The sequence below is a fragment of the Phalacrocorax carbo genome, chromosome 4 (genome assembly GCF_963921805.1).
Source record: "Phalacrocorax carbo chromosome 4, bPhaCar2.1, whole genome shotgun sequence".
In the NCBI taxonomy this organism is placed as follows: Eukaryota; Metazoa; Chordata; class Aves; order Suliformes; family Phalacrocoracidae; genus Phalacrocorax; species Phalacrocorax carbo.
This window is the reverse complement of record NC_087516.1, coordinates 26202631-26221474: the sequence shown is the minus strand read 5'-3', so window position 1 is coordinate 26221474 and position 18844 is coordinate 26202631. Positions and strand designations below refer to the sequence as shown.

The following is an 18844-nucleotide window of genomic DNA, read 5'->3' as shown; positions in this document are numbered from 1 at the left end:
GTAATATCCTATCTCATCCATTTGTTGTCTAGTATTTCTCAGCAGAGGTGCTGTGAGCTCCTTGTAATGATCCTGATTATCACACTGCTTCATTTTCTTTTCCCTGACTCTCCCTGTTCTGCTAATTCATTCTGCTTTGCATTCACTAAAAGTAGGATGCCAGTGATACACCAGGTCCTCAAGGCCAGCAAAATCAAAATGAAGTGCCAATAAATGTCATGCAATTGTAGGAAAATGAGGGAAGTGTGGAAAAGGAGGATCTATATGATGCTGAGGTGAAACAGCAATCCCAGGAGAAGTGAGAAAATAAAGGGAAGAATGAGTTCTTGTCTGAATCAGAGCTCCTGTTTGCACAGTGGTCCCTCTGCTGCATCTTTGTCCAAAATTTCATGTCTTTCAGTATGAAAGTTAATAACGTTCTCCCCCTGTCATAACTGGCTGATGGTTCTGGGTCGTAAGAGTTGATCTGTAATCTAGGAATATTATTTTGAAAGGTACCAACCATCCTTCTCTCTCATTTGCCATGGGAGAGAAAATTACTTGTCACCTCACAGGACCAAACTCCATATTTTTATCACAGACTGTTAGTCTGTCCTTGTATGAACTATCATGTATTTTATTTTAATTCTGCATATTGAGAAAATGTAGGGGTGTGGGAGGCAGTGTTCACTTTTTCCTTGTTTGTTCCTCTAAGAGAAGCTAATGTAGTTTAAGAGACAATTTAATTCCACAAGTATGCCCTTCTTTTCCCCTTGTTTCTCTCTTAATTTTCTTGGCCAGCTTGTAGCAGAGTTATTCATGTAGGTGTCATTTTTTGTATCTTTAAATCTGAACTCTACGGATAATGCTACGATTCAATTTGCAACCTGGCTTCTATTCAGGACTGGCCTATACTACCACAGCAATTTATTTATCATGTTGTTTACTAGATCGTTTATATACTTTGGACAGAACAGATGCAGCTGCCCACAAAGCTTAAACAGTGATTTCATTACCCAGAAGCATGAGATTGCAGTCGGGAGTATGCCATGGTCTTGTCATCTTCTGGCATCATTGGAGAGAAAAAGCAGAGCTTACAACTGGTCTTAATGGCAAAAAAAGTTATTTTCACAAGGGATTATATTTTGCCCTTGTAATCGCATAAAATTTTCTATTAACAGACTTTATGATTCCATTTTAAATTTACTTTTATTCATGTGATAAATGACCATATCAAGTTAGTTATTTGTCCTTGCTTTCCTACTTATCTGTCCTTTTCATTGTCACCATTATCTGTTTCTGCTCTCTTATGTTTGTACCTAATTTATCTGTTTCTTTCACACATTTCTCTAGGGTTTCTTCCATCACAATTTTTTGTATGGAGGTCTCTTCCTGACCTGGCTCATGAACTTGCTAATTTTTCATTCATGTCTTTTCTGAGGACCTACTTCTGCTTTGAGCTGTCTCAAAAGTTACTCGAAAAGGCAATTATTTTAATTATCCCTACATAATAATTTATTTTCATCTCATCTTTCATGAACACTAGACTTCATTGATTATTGCACTGTGTTCCTGCCACTACTCCTGTTCTTGTTTTGTTACCTCTTTATTATATCATTTCTGGAGTTGGAAAGTGGTTTTGGACAGATTATGCCATTATTTCTTCTGAAAAATGACAAACTGATGGGCTGTCTGATCATTTGTATCTCCCTGATACTTGTATGCTTTGTCTTTTTTTTTTAAAAACTCTTAAATAATACACTTAACTCTTAAAAAGAAAAAAGTGTCCATACTGTATAGGATCTCTTAATCTTTTTTCAGGCAAGATGCTACTGACTTTAATAAAAAAAAGAAATTTGTCTGAGCAGAGATTGCAGGACCACTCTCAGGGTTTGTGAAACTGTTGAACTCTGGGGTAGCAAATTTTGAAAACTCATCTGAAAAGTTTCAGACAACTCCTCTGAAGAGGAAGGAAGGGAATTGACACAAGAATGAGCTACTGTGAAGGCAGGCAGACTTCTGAATTTTGTTCTTCACAGTAGCTATCTGTGATGAGCAGTAAATGCAAAGTAACTTAACTTCTTTCATGGGAAGACTGAAATGATCCCAGTGGCTGAGGTCACTGTATTGGAAAAACAAGTTCTCTGTTTAGCTTGATGAAGTTGTTTCACTGGGCTTACTATTTCACTTGGACTTCAGTAATTTTGTGGAGCAGCTAACATGCAGTAAAAGTTTACGCCCTGTTGTCCCCTCACAGTGTCATGTTTGTGTGCCCACAGTAGGTCTGCACATGGAAAAACAGAGACTTTACTTAATATAGTCACTTCACAAAAAAGTTTCCAAAGGCCAGTAGTGGTGTCCTGTTACTGTAACTGTTCACGTTTTGTTCACAGCTGAGGATTGTGAAAAGTGGTGGCTCTCACTGCTAAAAACTGTGCAGCCTCCTATCAGAACATGGATCTGTTGCAAGAGTAGCAGCAGGACACAGGCAGGTTTCAGGTATGCCTGATGGGTAGATGCTGTTGATTTACAAGATGGCATGTTAAAACTGTGCTTTCTGTATAGTGTCAGAGGCACAAGATCTAAACACGGTTGTGTTAGCGAAAACTGGGGCTAAAAGCTATGTCTTTTGGGAAAAAAAAAACGAAAGGAAGAGCTATTTCAAATTTTAACTGGCAGACATTTTAAATGTGCTCTTTTTATTTTTGTGATGCAAAATTTGAGTGTGACAGGGAAAGAGTGAGGAAAAGCCCTTGTCTCTCTTACCAGTAGAAGTAACTCAGTTTCTTTTTTTTCTCAGCACTGTGTTGGGTTTACATTCAAAATGTGTCAGTAAGTGGACACTGGTTTGTTGTAATTCAGCCACTGGTGCCTCCCAGTTCCAAGAACTTATAAGAGGCTTAATAGAAATCAAATACTCATATTGACCAATAGTTCTTGTGGTGTGGGGATTATTAATTTAAATTATTTTAACTTAAACTATTCAAGATTTTAAATGTACTTGGACGAAATTAAAGTTCACAGTTGTATTTTAAATAATGTGCATTTATAATTAGTATTTTTGCTTGTATTACCCGCAAGTTTGCACTATATTAAAACTGAAAATTTTGGAGCCTTTTTAGGTCCCTTTTAGCATTCGTACTGTTTATGATTTGTGTTTACTTCATTTTGGACAATAAGAGGTTAATTAGTTCATTTTTTGGCTCATACTAAGTCTTTTATTGTATTTGGATGTTAATCTGCACAGAGAACGTTAAAAATCAGATATAATCCTCTTCATTGAAATGGAAGAAAATAATTTATATAAATATTTAGTTTTGTAACATTTTTAATTCTCTTCTTTTGTTGAACAAGCCCTGATATTTCACTCACCTAATTTCTGTCTTCTTTTTAAGGGCCTGTTCCAGAGTATACTGAAAAACACAAAAAGGCTGTTGCTGACTTTAGCATGTGTCAGATCAGGCAGTCAACTCTTAATCTTCCATTAAATTAATATTTTTGACAACACAAGGATCTCTGAAATATTAATAAAACCAAAATCACCATTAATAATATTGCCTTTAAGTATGTAAAAGTTAACATATTCTAAGAATTACTTTCTATTCAGATTTTTCTCATCAACTCTGTATTGTTTCCAGTCTGAAAAACATTGAATGTATTTGAAAAGTCTTTCTGAGGGTTTATTGAGAAGAGGAAAGGTCTGGTTCAACTTTTTACTACTCTTCCACAAACTTTCATCCAAACTCCCCCTCCACATTGGAAAAGAAAAACTGAATACCAAGGACTGTTTATTTCCAGTCCCTGATAATTGCTTTTTCTTCAATTACCTGGTGAATCAAATGTCTACATTGCATTTTTACCAACAGTTGCGATGTCCCTTACGGGCGTAGTTATCAAGGGAGAGCTAATTGATAGGAGTATTCTTGTTTCAGCAGAAGGCATTACCATTCCCAGCCATGCAACTTATGTAAGCATTTCATACACTTGCCAGAATCGCTTCTTGTCTTTTGACTAATTGAGTGACCGCAAGGTATCAGATTTGTATTGTGTTACAGACTTAGGAACTAGTTCACCTGAGTGAATGGAGAAAAACCTGTTTTTACTGCTGCTTGCTTCCCATCATCCCAAGAGAACAATACGCAGCCTGTCACTGAACTTAAAAACAGATTTGTTACCTGGCTCCCTGGCTTACAGAGCCCTCCTAGAGCTTGTGGATTACTAAGGGTTTGCATGTGCTTGTAGTCAGGAGGGGAAATGAGCACGAGAAGATATTTGAGTATGTTTTTTATCATGTGATCTATGGCTTCTTAAAACCTATTTGAGTCTATGGGTGGTCCTGTTCTGACCAAATCTTCTCCAGCACAAGTAGTTTTTATGAGAAATTTTCATTTACGTTTATGAGAATTTTTTCATTTTACTTGGAATTGTTGAGAAATATTTCTAAGAAATATTTGTGTTGCTGGGTATGAATGTAGCAGAGACTATTAAGTGTAGTATTTTTAGGTGGGATCTTTAAATCTGCATGATTATGTGATTATGTACTGTTTTCAATTTAGAGGAATTTCATACAAATTATACAAAATGCAGTTTTTTAATACTTTTATAACTGTTTCACAACATAATTTGAGGTTTCTAAACCTACCTTGTACAGTTAGTTTCTGAATCCCCATTAAAAAAATGGAATATTTGTTGTCCAAGCCCTCTGGAAAGCACAGCCCCATTATCAGACAAAGTAGAGGTGGCTCTGTACTTTGTAAAGGTTCTTCTGTACATTTTTTCTCCATATTTAAGCAGACTTTTTTCCATATTGGCAGGATATAATCTAATATAAGAGCATTTTTTCAGCAGAGATCTGTAGAGCAACTCCTAATGGTATTTTTCTGATGACTGTTTGCTTACTGTAGTATTTCTATCGTTGGTGTTTCCAGCAGTACTTTTCACTCTAAATCTTGGAGCCTGTCCTGACTTTTAAGAAGTCACCAAGGATGCCTGCAGGATAAAACTCAGTATCTGCATGCACCCTCTGGGCACACAAAATCTCTGGGATTTAATACTTACTGTGTCTTAATCAGGTGGCCTCCTACATCAACAGGCATTTCCAGACAGTGTGTAGGCTTTTCATGAAGAAATGGTCAAGGTCATGGTGAATAAAAAAACATGGTGTGGTCATAGTCACCACTGAGACAGCTCTTTGAGAAAGGCATAGCTGTAGCCAGAATATCTTCATGTTGGTTTTAAACAAGCTTCTCTGGTGGTTAGCATATTGATGTCAGTCAAAGCTGGAGCTCCATAATTTCTTTTTGTGGGAACAGTGGAAGCCCGTCTAGTAGGCAGGTGAAGGAACAGGATGTTAACAGCAACAAAAAGTACATGCACCGTTTTTTGAGATGGCTTTTATAGAAACATTGATTGCATGGTTTAAAAAAAGTTGTATTTGGACAGCGCATGATGTATTTGGATGGGAGATAACTAATATTGTGGCTAGAACACCCAAAGGCAGTGTTTCCTTTCTGGGCAGACTAGATAGGCTGTATGAGTACTAGCCATCCTGGGGACAGAGGGATAATGAGGTGCTATATGCTTGTTGACCTGTACGATGTTTCTGATCCTATGCATGTTACCCATTTTAATTCTGGGCATCATTCTGTGTTGAAGAATACCTGTAAACTGTGTTTTACAGAGCAGGGATTATAAATTAAGCCCCCTCCAGAATTAAACCCGTATACAAACAGAAGATAATTATGTTGCTGACCTCTCCAAAATGTGTGTATAGCGATATCCATTTTTCCCAGTTCAGGAATCTCTTGGTGTCAGATATTCCAAATTGGTACTATTGCTAACGTAAAACCTCCCCTTTGAGAACGATTTCCAAAGTTTGAAAATAAAATGAGCTTTTACTTTTATATAAGAAGGGCAGGAAATATGCATAGTTTGATAGATTATTTTTTTTTAAATAAGGTGAGTAGGAGCCTTTTGTTTGAATTTCCCGTGCTGTTGTTTTTAATTATAGAAATTGCTGAAAGGTTAAATCCAGCCTTCCCAGCGCTTCCTAAGGAACTTCTTCGTAGTCTCAGTAAATTTGCTAGCAGATCTTAATATATTCATGAAAGAATGAATGTGGTCAATCTCCAATTACATTTTTTTTTCTTTCTCAAAGGCATCAGTCGTTGAAAATCATTATGATAAAGGAAGGAGCTTAAACTTTTCCAAATGTCATCCTCCTTCTGTTGCTCATCTGTTTCCTTGATGTGCTTTGCATAATATTATGAGTACATACAGGAAATCAGTTATGCCAATACAAGGGGAAATGCGGTTTGTAGAAATTATTCACTTATATCTTTCATAAGGAACATCACCTCTTCTTCTCTTTTACATTTGTATATTTATACTGATAATAAACAGATTAGCCTGTTGTGACAAGAAGTGTTGGGATTTGTGATGCTACTGTGACATAAAACCTGTCAAAAAGCAAATGTCTATTCTAACCAAGGCATTGTAACAATTCTGTCTTTTTAACTTTTATTGTTAATCTATGTAGTTTACCTAAGCAGAGGATAGAACCTGTTTTGCTAATACAGCAGATTAAATGCCATCTGTTTAACCTCTCTGTGCCTGATGAAGAATGTAATATCTGTCTTTCTCTTTTGCCTCTGTCATCTGTAAAATAGTTATACTGATTTGCAGGTTAGCCAGTGTTGACTTCTCTTGCGGTTAGCAAGCTTACCTAGTCTGTAAATGCAAACAGTCGTTACAGTTGTTGAAAGCATTTTAAATTTTACCCATCAGTAAAGAGAAAAAAAACAGTAAAATGCATATAAAAATCTGCTTTTAAAAAAAGATCCTAGGTGGAAAAAATCGTAATTACTAGGTTTAAATATGAAATTTTAATTCAGCTTCTCTGTGCATAACGATTATCACAGTCTTTATTTAGGTTTCATTTATTTATTGTTTTGTAATCTCAGAGTATTTTAGTGTTACTTGATCTAGATAACAGTAATAACACCTAGCCATCATAAATCCCAAAGTGTGTGTAGAGAGTATATCTGTATATAACAATATCTAAATCACTACAGATTTTTAACTTGAATTTTAAAAGGCATTCAGTGGCTGCAACCTGTGTGGAAGCAATAGCACTTCAGTGAAGTGATTTAAAGGTATTATGTAAATACTGTTTGGAAACTACCTCCACAGCTGGGACTCCTCACACACCATAAGCCAACTGCATTGCAGTAAAGGATCGGCTATAATCTTCCTTATCTTGAGCTTGTGCTCTGACATCATACTAAATCATGATTTCAGCAAAAGCTGACCGAGTGTCATCGCTAAGTGTCATGCCTTTCTTTTTCTCTGTTTCAGCTGAGACAATCCCAGTCGTACTGCACAGACACAGAATGCCTTCAGGAATGTGAGTAACTATCGAGATCAGGTGCATAGAAGTAAAATAAACAGTAGTAATGAAAATGCAGTCTGACTGGTCTTTAAAATGCAGCAGTTGATTTAATGTTATAGGAACATATTACATGAAAGCAAATCCTACAGTACTAAAATTGTTGTGTGGGGAAGGTAATTTCTGAGAATCTGTGATGCAGATGAGCATTTGTATGTTGGAAGCATTGTATGGAAGTGGCAATCGTGAGCAGGCTGGAGGTATCAATATACCGGCACAGCCATTCATCGGGCCCCAGGCATTACTGAATCTTACCATTAGCCTCCAAATAGGATGATTTCAATTTTTCCCTGTGGAGAAATTTGGGGGCGGCTTTATTTGTCCTCCTTTCAGTCATAGCAGCCTAACCCGTGAATAACCCTGGATATTCAGCACTGACCCGAACACATACACATGTTCATGGCTGGGGCTGAGTGACTTACTGCCAGCGCTGTGAACACTCTGCTTCACTGTGAGGGAGAGGAGATTCCCTGCCAGCTCTGAAAGTTGACATACACTGTGACTGCATTTCTGTTTGACTTGATGGCTGTGTAGTTAATGAAGCAGAGTACTGATGTGAGCACTTACTTGAAATTTGCTGTGAAATACATCTAAAACACTCTCCCGAACAGTGAGCGTTACTAGGACAGTCAAATGTTACCAGCATCTGCAGGGAAGTGTAGCTGTGCAGAGATTACGCACTAATGTAAGCTTACCCTGAGGCGCTCTGTTTACACTCTTCATGGTCTAGAGGGAACATCACCAAATGCTTATAAATAAATATGAAGTGGATCTGTTTTTCCAATATTGCTTTACCAATTGAGCATATGAACTCACTTAATTAGCCTGCATCAGGACTACTGTAATGCTTGGATGGAGCAGGGAGCACCTGAGCAGTGTTCCTGGACGCAAGAGCCTGTCTCTTCTACAGGTCTAAAAGCAGTGCAGTCAAGGTTTCCAGGATCCTGGGGAGAAGGCATGCCTTTGTTCACTCTCATCTTCCTTCCTCTTCACTTCCCAGTAAAACCAAATTAGAGATGGACATCTAGCTTGCACTTGCACTGTGCTCTTCCAGTGTGAAACAGTCCCAGATTCACTGCTATGTTGGGCAGAAGGGGGAAAAACTATGAGCTTTCCCAGGTAACCCCTGAAAAAAAAGGGTGGGACACACATGTGCCAAAACAGTGCTGCTGGCTTTACTCTTTCTTTATGGGCTTTCCAAGTTAAGCTGTGTGTCTATGACTTCCAGCACCCCTCCTCTCCCAAATGCACCTGTCTTAAGGCAGACTTTTTCATCTCCCATACCTTAGACTTCTATGTGTGGGGTTTTTTTAAATCATAGGCATGTAGGAGATGGGAAGAGGCAGGTGACATGAGGCAGAATATTTTCTGTATTAGAAATAGGCACAGATAGGCTGTGCAGCTTTCTGAGCTTTAGTCCACAGTCAAAACGAAGCGGTGGTAGGTCATTCTCGCTCAAGCCTCAGGAGTCTTGGCTCATCAATATTTATGAAGCTCTTAGGCTAAAGACTGTATAAATGAGTAAGTTCTGTTAAGTGTGGGCACAAAGCTGTGGGATAGCTTTCATGCTACCAAGCTGTAGTAGAGTGGGGATGTGAATGGTTTGCAGTAAATAGCTTTCCATCATGAAAGAGATCCTTGCAATAACTGTCTGTACAGATGCAAGCAGTTTGGCAGCAATTGTTCCAAACCAGGGGTTTGTTTCAAAAACCAAAGCAAAAATGATAGAGTAAATAATCTCCTATGTTATTATATTGCCTTAAATTTAGTTCCAGCAAAGGTATTTTTCTGCTGATGCAATGACACTGACTGCCTGTTTGTCAGATTATTTTGTGATACTTCTGTGATTCTGTGCTTGGGCCAACATGAGCTCTGTAAGGTTCCCAGGAGTCAAAGGCAAAAATAAACAGATTGAGCCTACAGAAGCTTCTAGACATGTTTTCAGAGACAGAATAAAACAGTTCTGGGCCAGTCTTCTGTCTATTGCTTCATCCTGTTCTGATGAGCTATACTGTGATGAGCTTATGTTTGAGGTGGGTCTCGTCTCCCCCAAGTCCCACAGCTCCCTTTCCTGTTACTTGCTGACTTTGATTCCTCATTTCAGGACCTCGATATGAGGAAACTTGTTTCACTCCCACCCGTTTGCTCATTCCCATGATTTGGTCTTCCTTCTGGAAGCACAGCTGGGAATGTTGTCATACACAGATTCTTAAGTTGCAAGGTTGTGGAATAACTGATGAGATGTATGTGGGGTTTTTTTTTGAAAAGTCAGGGCTGTGGTTCAGCCAGTGTCACAGCAGCGTCATGTGTTACGCTGTTGCTACCAGCTGGAAGTTCTCAAAAACAGCCTGTGTTGATTCTTCCTGGGCACACTTTGTTTCTTCAACCCTTGGCTTCAGATCTTTTTCAGATTTTTGAAGCCAGATCAAAGCAGTAGCACCAATGTTCCCTCATTCGCATTTTTGTGTTATTAGCTCTACATTTTTATTTATGGTAGTTGGCACCATTGTATTGTAGTGACTACCCTCCTGCCAGGGTCAGGACCAGTGCTTTCGAATTTGTACTCCTTCAAACAGGAGGGTATGAGCACCACTTCAGAGAGCATTTGGGCACTTTGCTTGATGGCTGTTCCTCTGCTCATTCTCTGTCAGAATATCTGCTGTGATGGTAACGCATGTGTCAAAGTCTGATGACTGTTCCCTCCATTTCAGTGGGTGCCTTGGAGAAAAAAGGCTGCGACTTTTGAATATGCAACACATTTAATATTCTGCTGGGATCATTTATGCTCAGCAAATCAGAAATCTTACAGTTTCCCTTGAAATGAGGAATAAGAGTCATAATTCTTTTCTGAATTCTGTCTAATGCCAGTGGAGCAGGGAAGATTTCTCTGAAGTGTGTTGCAGTTGCAACATCAGCAGTTCATCCAGCCCAGGGAGGATCCCCAGCTGGTACCGAGCTGCTCTGATGGCTCATGGCCCTTCACAGTCTGCTTTCCATGTCAAAGGAGATGAGGGGCCACCGCCCAAGTTTTTTCTCTGTGTTCTAACAATTCCCCAGTGTTGTGACCTGGATTTACCATGTGCATATTTTCAACACTATTCTCAGTGCTCTGCTAGCTTGTAATATGGTCAGAAATTACTGTCTCAAATGTTGTCTACTCTACTTTCAAATTTTTATGTATTTTAAAATGAATGTGTATCTGTGATTCATCTTGAGTTGTACTCATCTAGGGGAGTCACAGCAGCCTTACCTAACGGCATGAAATGTCTGCCAACTCTTCCCTCCCTTTTCTGGTAATTCCCTTCTCCTTTCTGCTGCTCAAGTCCTTCTTGGCTTTCTTCAGTTTCCTTATCCCTGCCTTAGAGAGTATCAGCTTGGAGAGATTATCTGCTGAAAGTCCCACAGGCTCTTTGTCTTCCCTGATGAATCATCTGTAAGATATCTCTCTTCATGTGGTTTCTCACCTTTCTTTCACAGAACAGGCAAGTCTCAAAACACTGTAAAAAGAAGAAGGCACAAGTCAGAGAGCATGTTTTTGCCTTCCCACATGGAGATGTTAAACAGTAAAAAGCTAAAGATCCAAAAGGAGATCTACCATGAGAGGGCAGACAAAAAACACCACATGGAATATACTTCTATAGTAAAAGAATTGCAATCTTTAATCTTTTTCTTTAGAGTACAACCTTTCTCTGAATGAAAAATAGCACTTTAAGAGGAGAATTAAGTTCATGTAAGGAGTATTTAACAAGGGCATTTATTAATTTTAATATTGTATTCTTGAGGTTTCAGTTGCACAGTCAGGAGGTGGTTGACCTTTAATCTTTAGAAATTATTTTTACCATCGTCTTAGTAGCTTTGACTGTCTTCTCATAGAACATTAAATGAGATGGCAAACATCTGTCACATCCCATTTCTCTCTGAGAAAAGACTAGTTTATGTGGCCTAGTGTGTTTCTATAGGGAAAAGCAAGCCAAAAACCGTATCATCTCATATGTGGAGATACAGGTGGGATTCACCGTAGTCATTCGCTCCCATGGGAGTTCATCCCACAGTCTCAGACCAGCCCCTCATAAAGCTTTCTCCTGCATGGAGACAATTCAGCCATGATGTAAAAAAATTCCAGGTAACCAGAGGGGCTGAACTGCTTACAGGCTTCATTCAGAAGTACATGGGTATATAGGTATGCTGAGCCCAGGGGACCACATACTCTGAAAATGAAGACCTTGGGCTGGATTCAGTGTTGTGTGGAAAGGCAGGTTAGAGACTGTAAGTTTCATTTCATTCAGTGACACAGGTTACCAGGAGAATATGTACTGCTACATTCTGTACTAGTTGGTTTCTCCCAGGCACTGGAGATTAATACCAGATCCATCCATCAAAATGGATGGTGGCAGGGACATTAACCTGTGAGGTCAGAACAGGACAATCTTTTAGCCAACTGGAAATATTAAAAAATATCATCCACAGGTGCTTTTATGGGATAGCCTTTATCCTTCAAGGAATCAAAAAAACCACTTCTGATTTACCTGCAAAAATATCAGTTGTAGGTAAAAGCAGTGTGGCTATGAACTCTTAAGATCTTTTCTTCTGCCCATCAGCACAAATTCCATCCTGCTTGATTTCAGCTTCACTCTATTAGTCTTTGTCCGTAAGCTGGTCTTATATGATTATTTTGTGATCTCAGTGATGGAGCTCTTTGTAGCAAAAGATTGTCATCTTCTACATATTATTGCTCCCAGTAGCTGAAACAGCTTCTCTTCTCTTCTCTTGATTTGTGATGCAAAGCTTTGAAAAGTGTGATTCACCCCAGCTATGTGAGATTTTGCTTATCCTCAGCTCCTTATGTTGAGACTAAGGTAACAGGTTCTGAAATATCTCCTGTCCTTATTAAAACACATGGTCATTTGTGAGAGCTGTGGATTTAACGGTACTTGAATAGTGTAAACAGTATTGTGGCTGTTCCAGTATCTGGCGTGCTTCGAGTTGGTAGTACAGGTCCAAGCTGTGTTAGATCAGCTGTTGTCTTGCTTAACTTAGTTTAGAACATGTTTCAGCACATTTGGTTCCATCCAGACTGTATTACAGTGCAGGCTGGATAGAAATTGTGTCTTGCACGAATGCTTGTGGCTTCCCTCTGTGGTTTCTTCTGCTCTCTTCCTTGACCTGTAGCATGAGGTGACCTAGCAGCATTTACTTACCCCAACTCATGTTTAACCACAGACCCTAAGTGCATGATGATTCAGAAAAAATTCCAGAAGGTAGCCTGACTAGTCCCTGTTTCGCTGCATTGTATGGGGAGTCCAGTGTAACAGGTGATCTGATTTTTCAATGTTCTACTGAACATATGTGCCAAAGCAGGTACCTAAGGCTGTCTTATGTGTTGCTGAAAGCAGTCTCAGGGTGGCTATTAACGTTGTCTGGAAGCTCCAAAATAAAGCAGTTGTTCTTTTCATACCAAATTATATGCTACTTCACTAGACTGCATATATAAAGGTCATCCAAGATTTAAAACATTGATACATTATGTTGATAACAATAATATTTTCCTTCAACTCTTACTGCACAATTCCATATGCTTTCTGAATCAATTGCGTGCTAGAATGTAATGAATTAAAGGCTGCAGCCTTCTCATTTATTTTCTTTGTACTATACCTTCTTCTCATATACAGCGCCCTTTATTCCAAAAGAATCATCCCTTGTCATTGTATGTACTTATAATCGTAAAGTTCCTCTACATTAGCAACTTCTCGAGTTTTGCGATGCCTATATTTTGGACATTTAAAAGGCAAGAGCTATATGGCAGTTTTGTGTGTTCATGTGTGTTAATGGTTTCATTGGTTCTGTGAGAAATAAGAACTACAATACATCGGAAGAGCAGTGTTGTCAACAGAGTAGCTGTAAGCTTCGCCATAGTGCACCTCTGCTGTGTCTTAGCTGTGCTATGAAGAAACCACTGTCATAGAAGAGCCTCTATTAAAAATGCTAGCCACTGTGGCAGTGGTGAGGATGGTTCTTTGGTATCAGCATTAACCTCTGAGGAAATAACTGACTCCAGCAGTTCACTGGGTATAAGTTATCTAGCAAATGTTAAATAAGAACAACTTCCAAACGATACTGAATCCAGACTTGATTCCATAATGAAATGATCCAAATGAGTTGTGACAACTGAAAGATCTGGCAGATGCGAGTGTCCCTGTGGAATTTCCCCAGATGTTAAAGTTTTCAACTTGAGTAGTAAAACAGAATAGCTCTTCTCTTTCTGAAATTTATTCATTATAGCTTTCTATTAATTGTTTGTATTAATTGATTATCCAGATCATCAACGAAGACGTTAGGTCTTCAGATACTATTGTAAATGGGGCCATAGCACCATAGGTGCTTACATGGTTTACTCTTTAGCTGACAACATTGGTTACAATTTGATCATCTGAAATTATGTTTCAGAGGAGAAAAGTTGATGTTTTCAAATGTGCAGATAATTGCAAGACTTTCTTGATCCAAAAAGACCAACCAGCCATTGCCAGTCTGAGGGGATTTCCTCAGTTTTATTTCCATGCTTTGATGTCTCAGCCATTTTGTATGGAAATTAGGCATACAATTTGTATATTGTATTCCTCAGCTTCACTTTTTCCCCCTTTGACAGATACATTTTCCTTGATGCTGTCAGAAATACAACATGACCTGGATGACCAGTCACGGAGATCTGGCATATTGACACTGACAATTGTTCAAACAAACTCTCAATAAATAACTTACACTACCCAACAAAACTATAACCATTAGTTTGCTCCCTTCTTGCTAGAATTAGCATGTTCTCTGTGTGTAGGCTAACAACAGAGTCTAAGCTTTCATCTCTTTAGCTTTATTTTTGTATTTGTGTGAGGCAAAAAGCAAACACCAGCATGCAGGTGTTGGGGTTTTTTCACACATAAATATATTCCTAGGGGTTTTTTTGCATCAATTTTGATTTCATAAAAATCAAGTTCGCTTTCTTGAACACAAAGTGTGTGTTTATCATCTCCAGTTCATTAAGAGTTCATGTGAACTAAGAAATATTCATGGTAATTCTGAGAATTCCAGTGAAATCTTATGAAATAGATTCTTTTTTCAAAGGGATAAGAAATGCAATAAAAGCCAGTGTAGCACTAACCAAGAATTACTTGTCTTAAAGCCAGAAAGAAGGACTAATCAGAAAACTTGACTGAAAAATATTTCAGGTTTTTTCTGAGACTAATGTTGCATTTTTGTTTTCATCTTGAGGAAAGAACTCTGCTGTCACTCTGGTTTGTAACTTGAGTTTTCCTTGTCCCTAGTGCCAGGACCAAATTCCTCTAGTGACAATGGCATCAGCTTTGCCATGATGATGATGGCCTGGGTGATGATTGCACTTGTCTTGTTCCTACTGAGGCCTAGTAATCTGAGAGGATCCAACACAGCCGGGAAGCCAACCAGCCCCCATAATGTAAGTGCGTCTTAAAGTGCCCTGCAGAGAGACTTTACAATAGTTTAAATGTATTTGGTTTAAATACAGACTATCTTACAGTCATTTTTTCCTTACATATTTTTTTCCCATATTTTCTTGAAACAATTAAAATGAGTAAAACCCAAGTGAAAGCAGAATCATGAAGGCCAACTGTGGGGCCTGCCATGGGATGGAACAAGGGTGGGTGACTGAGTGTGGGCCATAATGTCCACTAGACACTGGCTGTCCCTGGTTGGAACTGCCTCCTGCCTTCTTATGTACAAGGGGAAGACCACAGCTTTATGAGAAGTCAGTCAACAAAATTACAGCATGAAACTGGGAAGGTGATCTTTGTCCTAGATGTGGGATCATGGGAAAATCCCTGTCAATACAGGAAATGGTATTGTTCTTTCATGCCTATTTACTCTGAATATTGAAAGTGGTATTGAAAGATCTTGAAAGAAAGCATAATTTAACTCTTCTGTGTTCTTTTATTGCTAAATCCTCTTATGTGAAGCACTGTTTCTAATCCTATATGTGGGGGTTTTTTCTTTCTTTTCCTTCTTCCTTCCCGCTAGGGACAAGAACCACCAGCCCCACCAGTGGACTAGAGCGTTCAGTATTGGAAAAGTTCAGCAGCTAAAACCTTGCACGACCAAATGAGTGAAGTGACCAGATTACTCCTAAACCCCATTAAATACTTGTTTTCTTTTCTCATTTATATAGAGCAGAATTGTCATCCAGCAGTTATCTTCATGAACTGCTTTTAGCGACTTCAATTTTAAGTTAATTTTTGCTTTGTATGTTATTACAATTCCTAGCAGATTGTAATTTGAATAATGATAAGGCGTTGCAGAGGTTTTTTGGTTGTTACCATTACTGTGGACATTCCACTCAGTCTCTTTCTGTTACAATGATCTTAATTTCTTTGCCGTGATTTCTGATATGCATTGAAAGAAAAAGAAAACCCCTGTGCATCTGTAATAATGGAAGGTTACTGACCTTTCTTCAGATGAATCCATATTTTTTCTCCAGTATGCTTTTGAGAGTTATATTATGGTTGCAACTATTAGCTTAGTTATGTGGTGAAAAAATTGAAATTATTTTATATTTGCCCTGGGTTCAGAGCAGCTTTTAGTCTGGTCTTTGGACCACTAACATAGTTTTCAGGGTTGTTGGCAAAAGCACGGATTGTCCACTAGAATTATACTATGTGTGGGTGTGTATATGCAAAGAAGTGAATGTGATAATTGCCACTGTCAAAGCTTTGACATACATGTTGGGAACTTTACACAAAAGATTATACCACCAAAAAAGAAATTAATTTAATCTTGTTCACTAATAGATTATATATCTTATTCAATATATTGACAAAAAAAAAGTATTCCAAAAAGCAGATTTGCTTACTTACAGACTTCATGAAAAGAGAAATTTAGTGAGAAGAACTTGGTAGAATTTTCTGTCCTGGTATAGTCTTTTAATAATCAGTATCTTAACAAGTTTTTAGCCATGATGTAATGTATATTGGACAGGATGAAATCATACCAAGGGGTCACCGAGGTCACCAGCTTTTAGTATACAACATTTTCCGGATATTCAGGTTTTTTCACCTGTATCTTATCTGCAATTCTTAACATTTCATCCTTATCTACTGGTTGTAATTGTAGAATAACAAACTTGCAGGTGACTACATATGGCATGTTTTTTCCCTCTAATATCTGTGTGTGTGTGGTGTGTTTACGTCCGCGTATGTGTGGCTGTGCACGTACCTGTGCACATCTCCCATTGCAGCAAATGGGATGACTTTTTTATGTACATTAATTTAAGAACATTTTAAAGATGTACAGAAAAGTGACACTGTATATTTTTCTTGATCAATTTGAAAAATTCATGAGAATAATGTAAAGAACATTTTCATGTTACCAACATGAAGCTTCTTTCCGTAAAGGTCAGTGGAACAGACATATGGGAATTCAAAGCCTTATTCCACAAACCTTTATTTCATGAGGACTTTAGCTACGGAGCTGAAGGGACTGTTAAGATGCAGAAAGGTTTGTATTAACAGGCTGTAACAAAAATCGCATGTCAGATCCCATGGTTGACAGATGCAGGGTTTTCCTCCTCAGGGTAAATGGCAGGCCAGCTAAGCCTCCTTGTAAAGGTACTGCATAGACCTGAAGAAAGGCTTCTGTAATTTGATGTAATTGCCCTTTGAATTTCTGTGGAATAGTGTGCTCCCAAGCATAAGAGCATGTGTAAAAAAAAAAAAGAATTTTAAAAAATGAAGAAGATTGGGCCAGGTGCTCTCAGTGACATCAGTGCAGTGCCATGTAAAGCAATGGAGCTGCAGCAGAGAAGCTGAGAGAATTTGTCCTATTATGCCTAACGGTGTACAGGCCACAAACACTGTGTGAAGATGTCACTGGGACAAGCAATCTGACTGTGCTTGCTTTTTGCCTTCCGTGTACATTTACATTTGGGATGCTGTTTTGAACAGAACAAGTAATAATTTTGTTGAACCAACAAAATATATAATCTCCTACACTAACCTTTTCTCCAGGAATTTTTGGCCAGAATTCTTCACTATCAGATGCATAAAATAGGGTTGCAGTTGATTAAAACGCCAACTGAAACAGGCTTCATTTCTGACAGAGCATCACTCCTCATCCTCTTGGAAGTCGGTGAGATTTACAGCAGATGCTCCTCACTTGTGAGGATCAGTCTCGCTTTACTTCAATGTCCGTGTATATATTTATAAAACTCACCATGTGCACCCAGCTCTAACAGTCTTGGCAAATGAACAGAGTTCAGAGTAATGTTGTGTTTTACATTTAAATGAACTGTCTTTGCTTGAAATTCCTCAAAGTAATTGTCCCAGTGATTTTATACACGTATGCTTTCCTCATGTAAATTGCTATTTTAAATTTTCTATGTAAAAGAAAAAAACATTGGAAATATTTTATTTTAAAATGTTTTACTAAAGAGCCAGGCCACTATCCCATGTCAAAATGTATGCCTTTTAAATTCAGATACTGTCTCCAAGATACAACCTTCAGATCACCACTCTTAATTAAAATAAAAGTAAATAATCGTAGGACTGTATTTTGCCACTCTTATTCATGTTAAATAGTGCCTTACTCATCAAGTAGTTGCACTGGTCTGTGGGACTACTCTGAGATAATGTACTAGTAGCAGCTTTAGTAAGGGTGGCAGAAATCTGGCCTTTAGTGATGTAGTTTGCGATTAAATAATTGCATCATGGTTACAGATGTTTATGGTAAATTTTGAGAAGTGTGGAAGAGATTGGTGGTATGTGAAGCTTCAGGATATGATTAATTCTGTGATGAGGGTTTTAAGCTCGGTTAGTGAGAGACACACGTTGTAGCAATTGGGAAATATGGAGGGAAGTTTACAATTATACCTTAGCTTAGAACTTTGTTAAAACAATAGTATTTTTAGAATCTGCTTAATACAATTACTATACTCTGAAATGAGAAATCGTATGTATTCATGTATTGTCTGCAGATCACTTAGCCTTGTAACGTTCATGATTGAAAAAGGAAGAGTGATGATGTGATGTACCTAATGTAAATCAGTGGTTTAAAATGTCTGAATTATGCCAAACAAAAAATCATCTGTGCCATTTGCGGTTTCCTGGTAATCTTTTACTGAGTACTTGGATTGGGATAAAGGGCTTGTACTATGCACTTTTTATTGACTTAACAAAATAAATAGCAATCGTTAGTAACCTTTTGGTTTTGTCTGTTAGTCTTTGTATAAGATGTAGGACTGCACCAACCTATCCATTTCTAAGGTAATTTGAAATCATCTAAAAATAAGTGTCAGTAAAAATAGCATGTCATCTGTGTAACTTTTAAAATGTAAATTCTAACTTTTCTAAAGGACACTTGCCTTCTGTATGTATCTCAAGCAAGTCAGAAAAAATTATAAGTGGT

At 38.1% G+C, this 18844-nt stretch overlaps 1 protein-coding gene across 4 annotated transcripts in view; it reads left to right on the top strand.

The window, feature by feature from the left end:
* SMIM14 (small integral membrane protein 14) overlaps positions 1-18636 on the top strand; it is a 42391-nt gene extending 23755 nt beyond the window's left edge. For all 4 annotated transcript variants that reach the window (XM_064449310.1, XM_064449311.1, XM_064449313.1 and 1 more), the window contains exons 3-5: positions 7336-7384; positions 14740-14888; positions 15467-18636. In XM_064449310.1, the coding sequence (XP_064305380.1) occupies positions 7336-7384; positions 14740-14888; positions 15467-15499 (231 nt within the window). In that variant the 3' untranslated portion in view covers positions 15500-18636. The remainder of the gene's footprint in view (positions 1-7335; positions 7385-14739; positions 14889-15466) is intronic.
* The last annotated feature ends 208 nt before the right edge of the window (positions 18637-18844 follow it).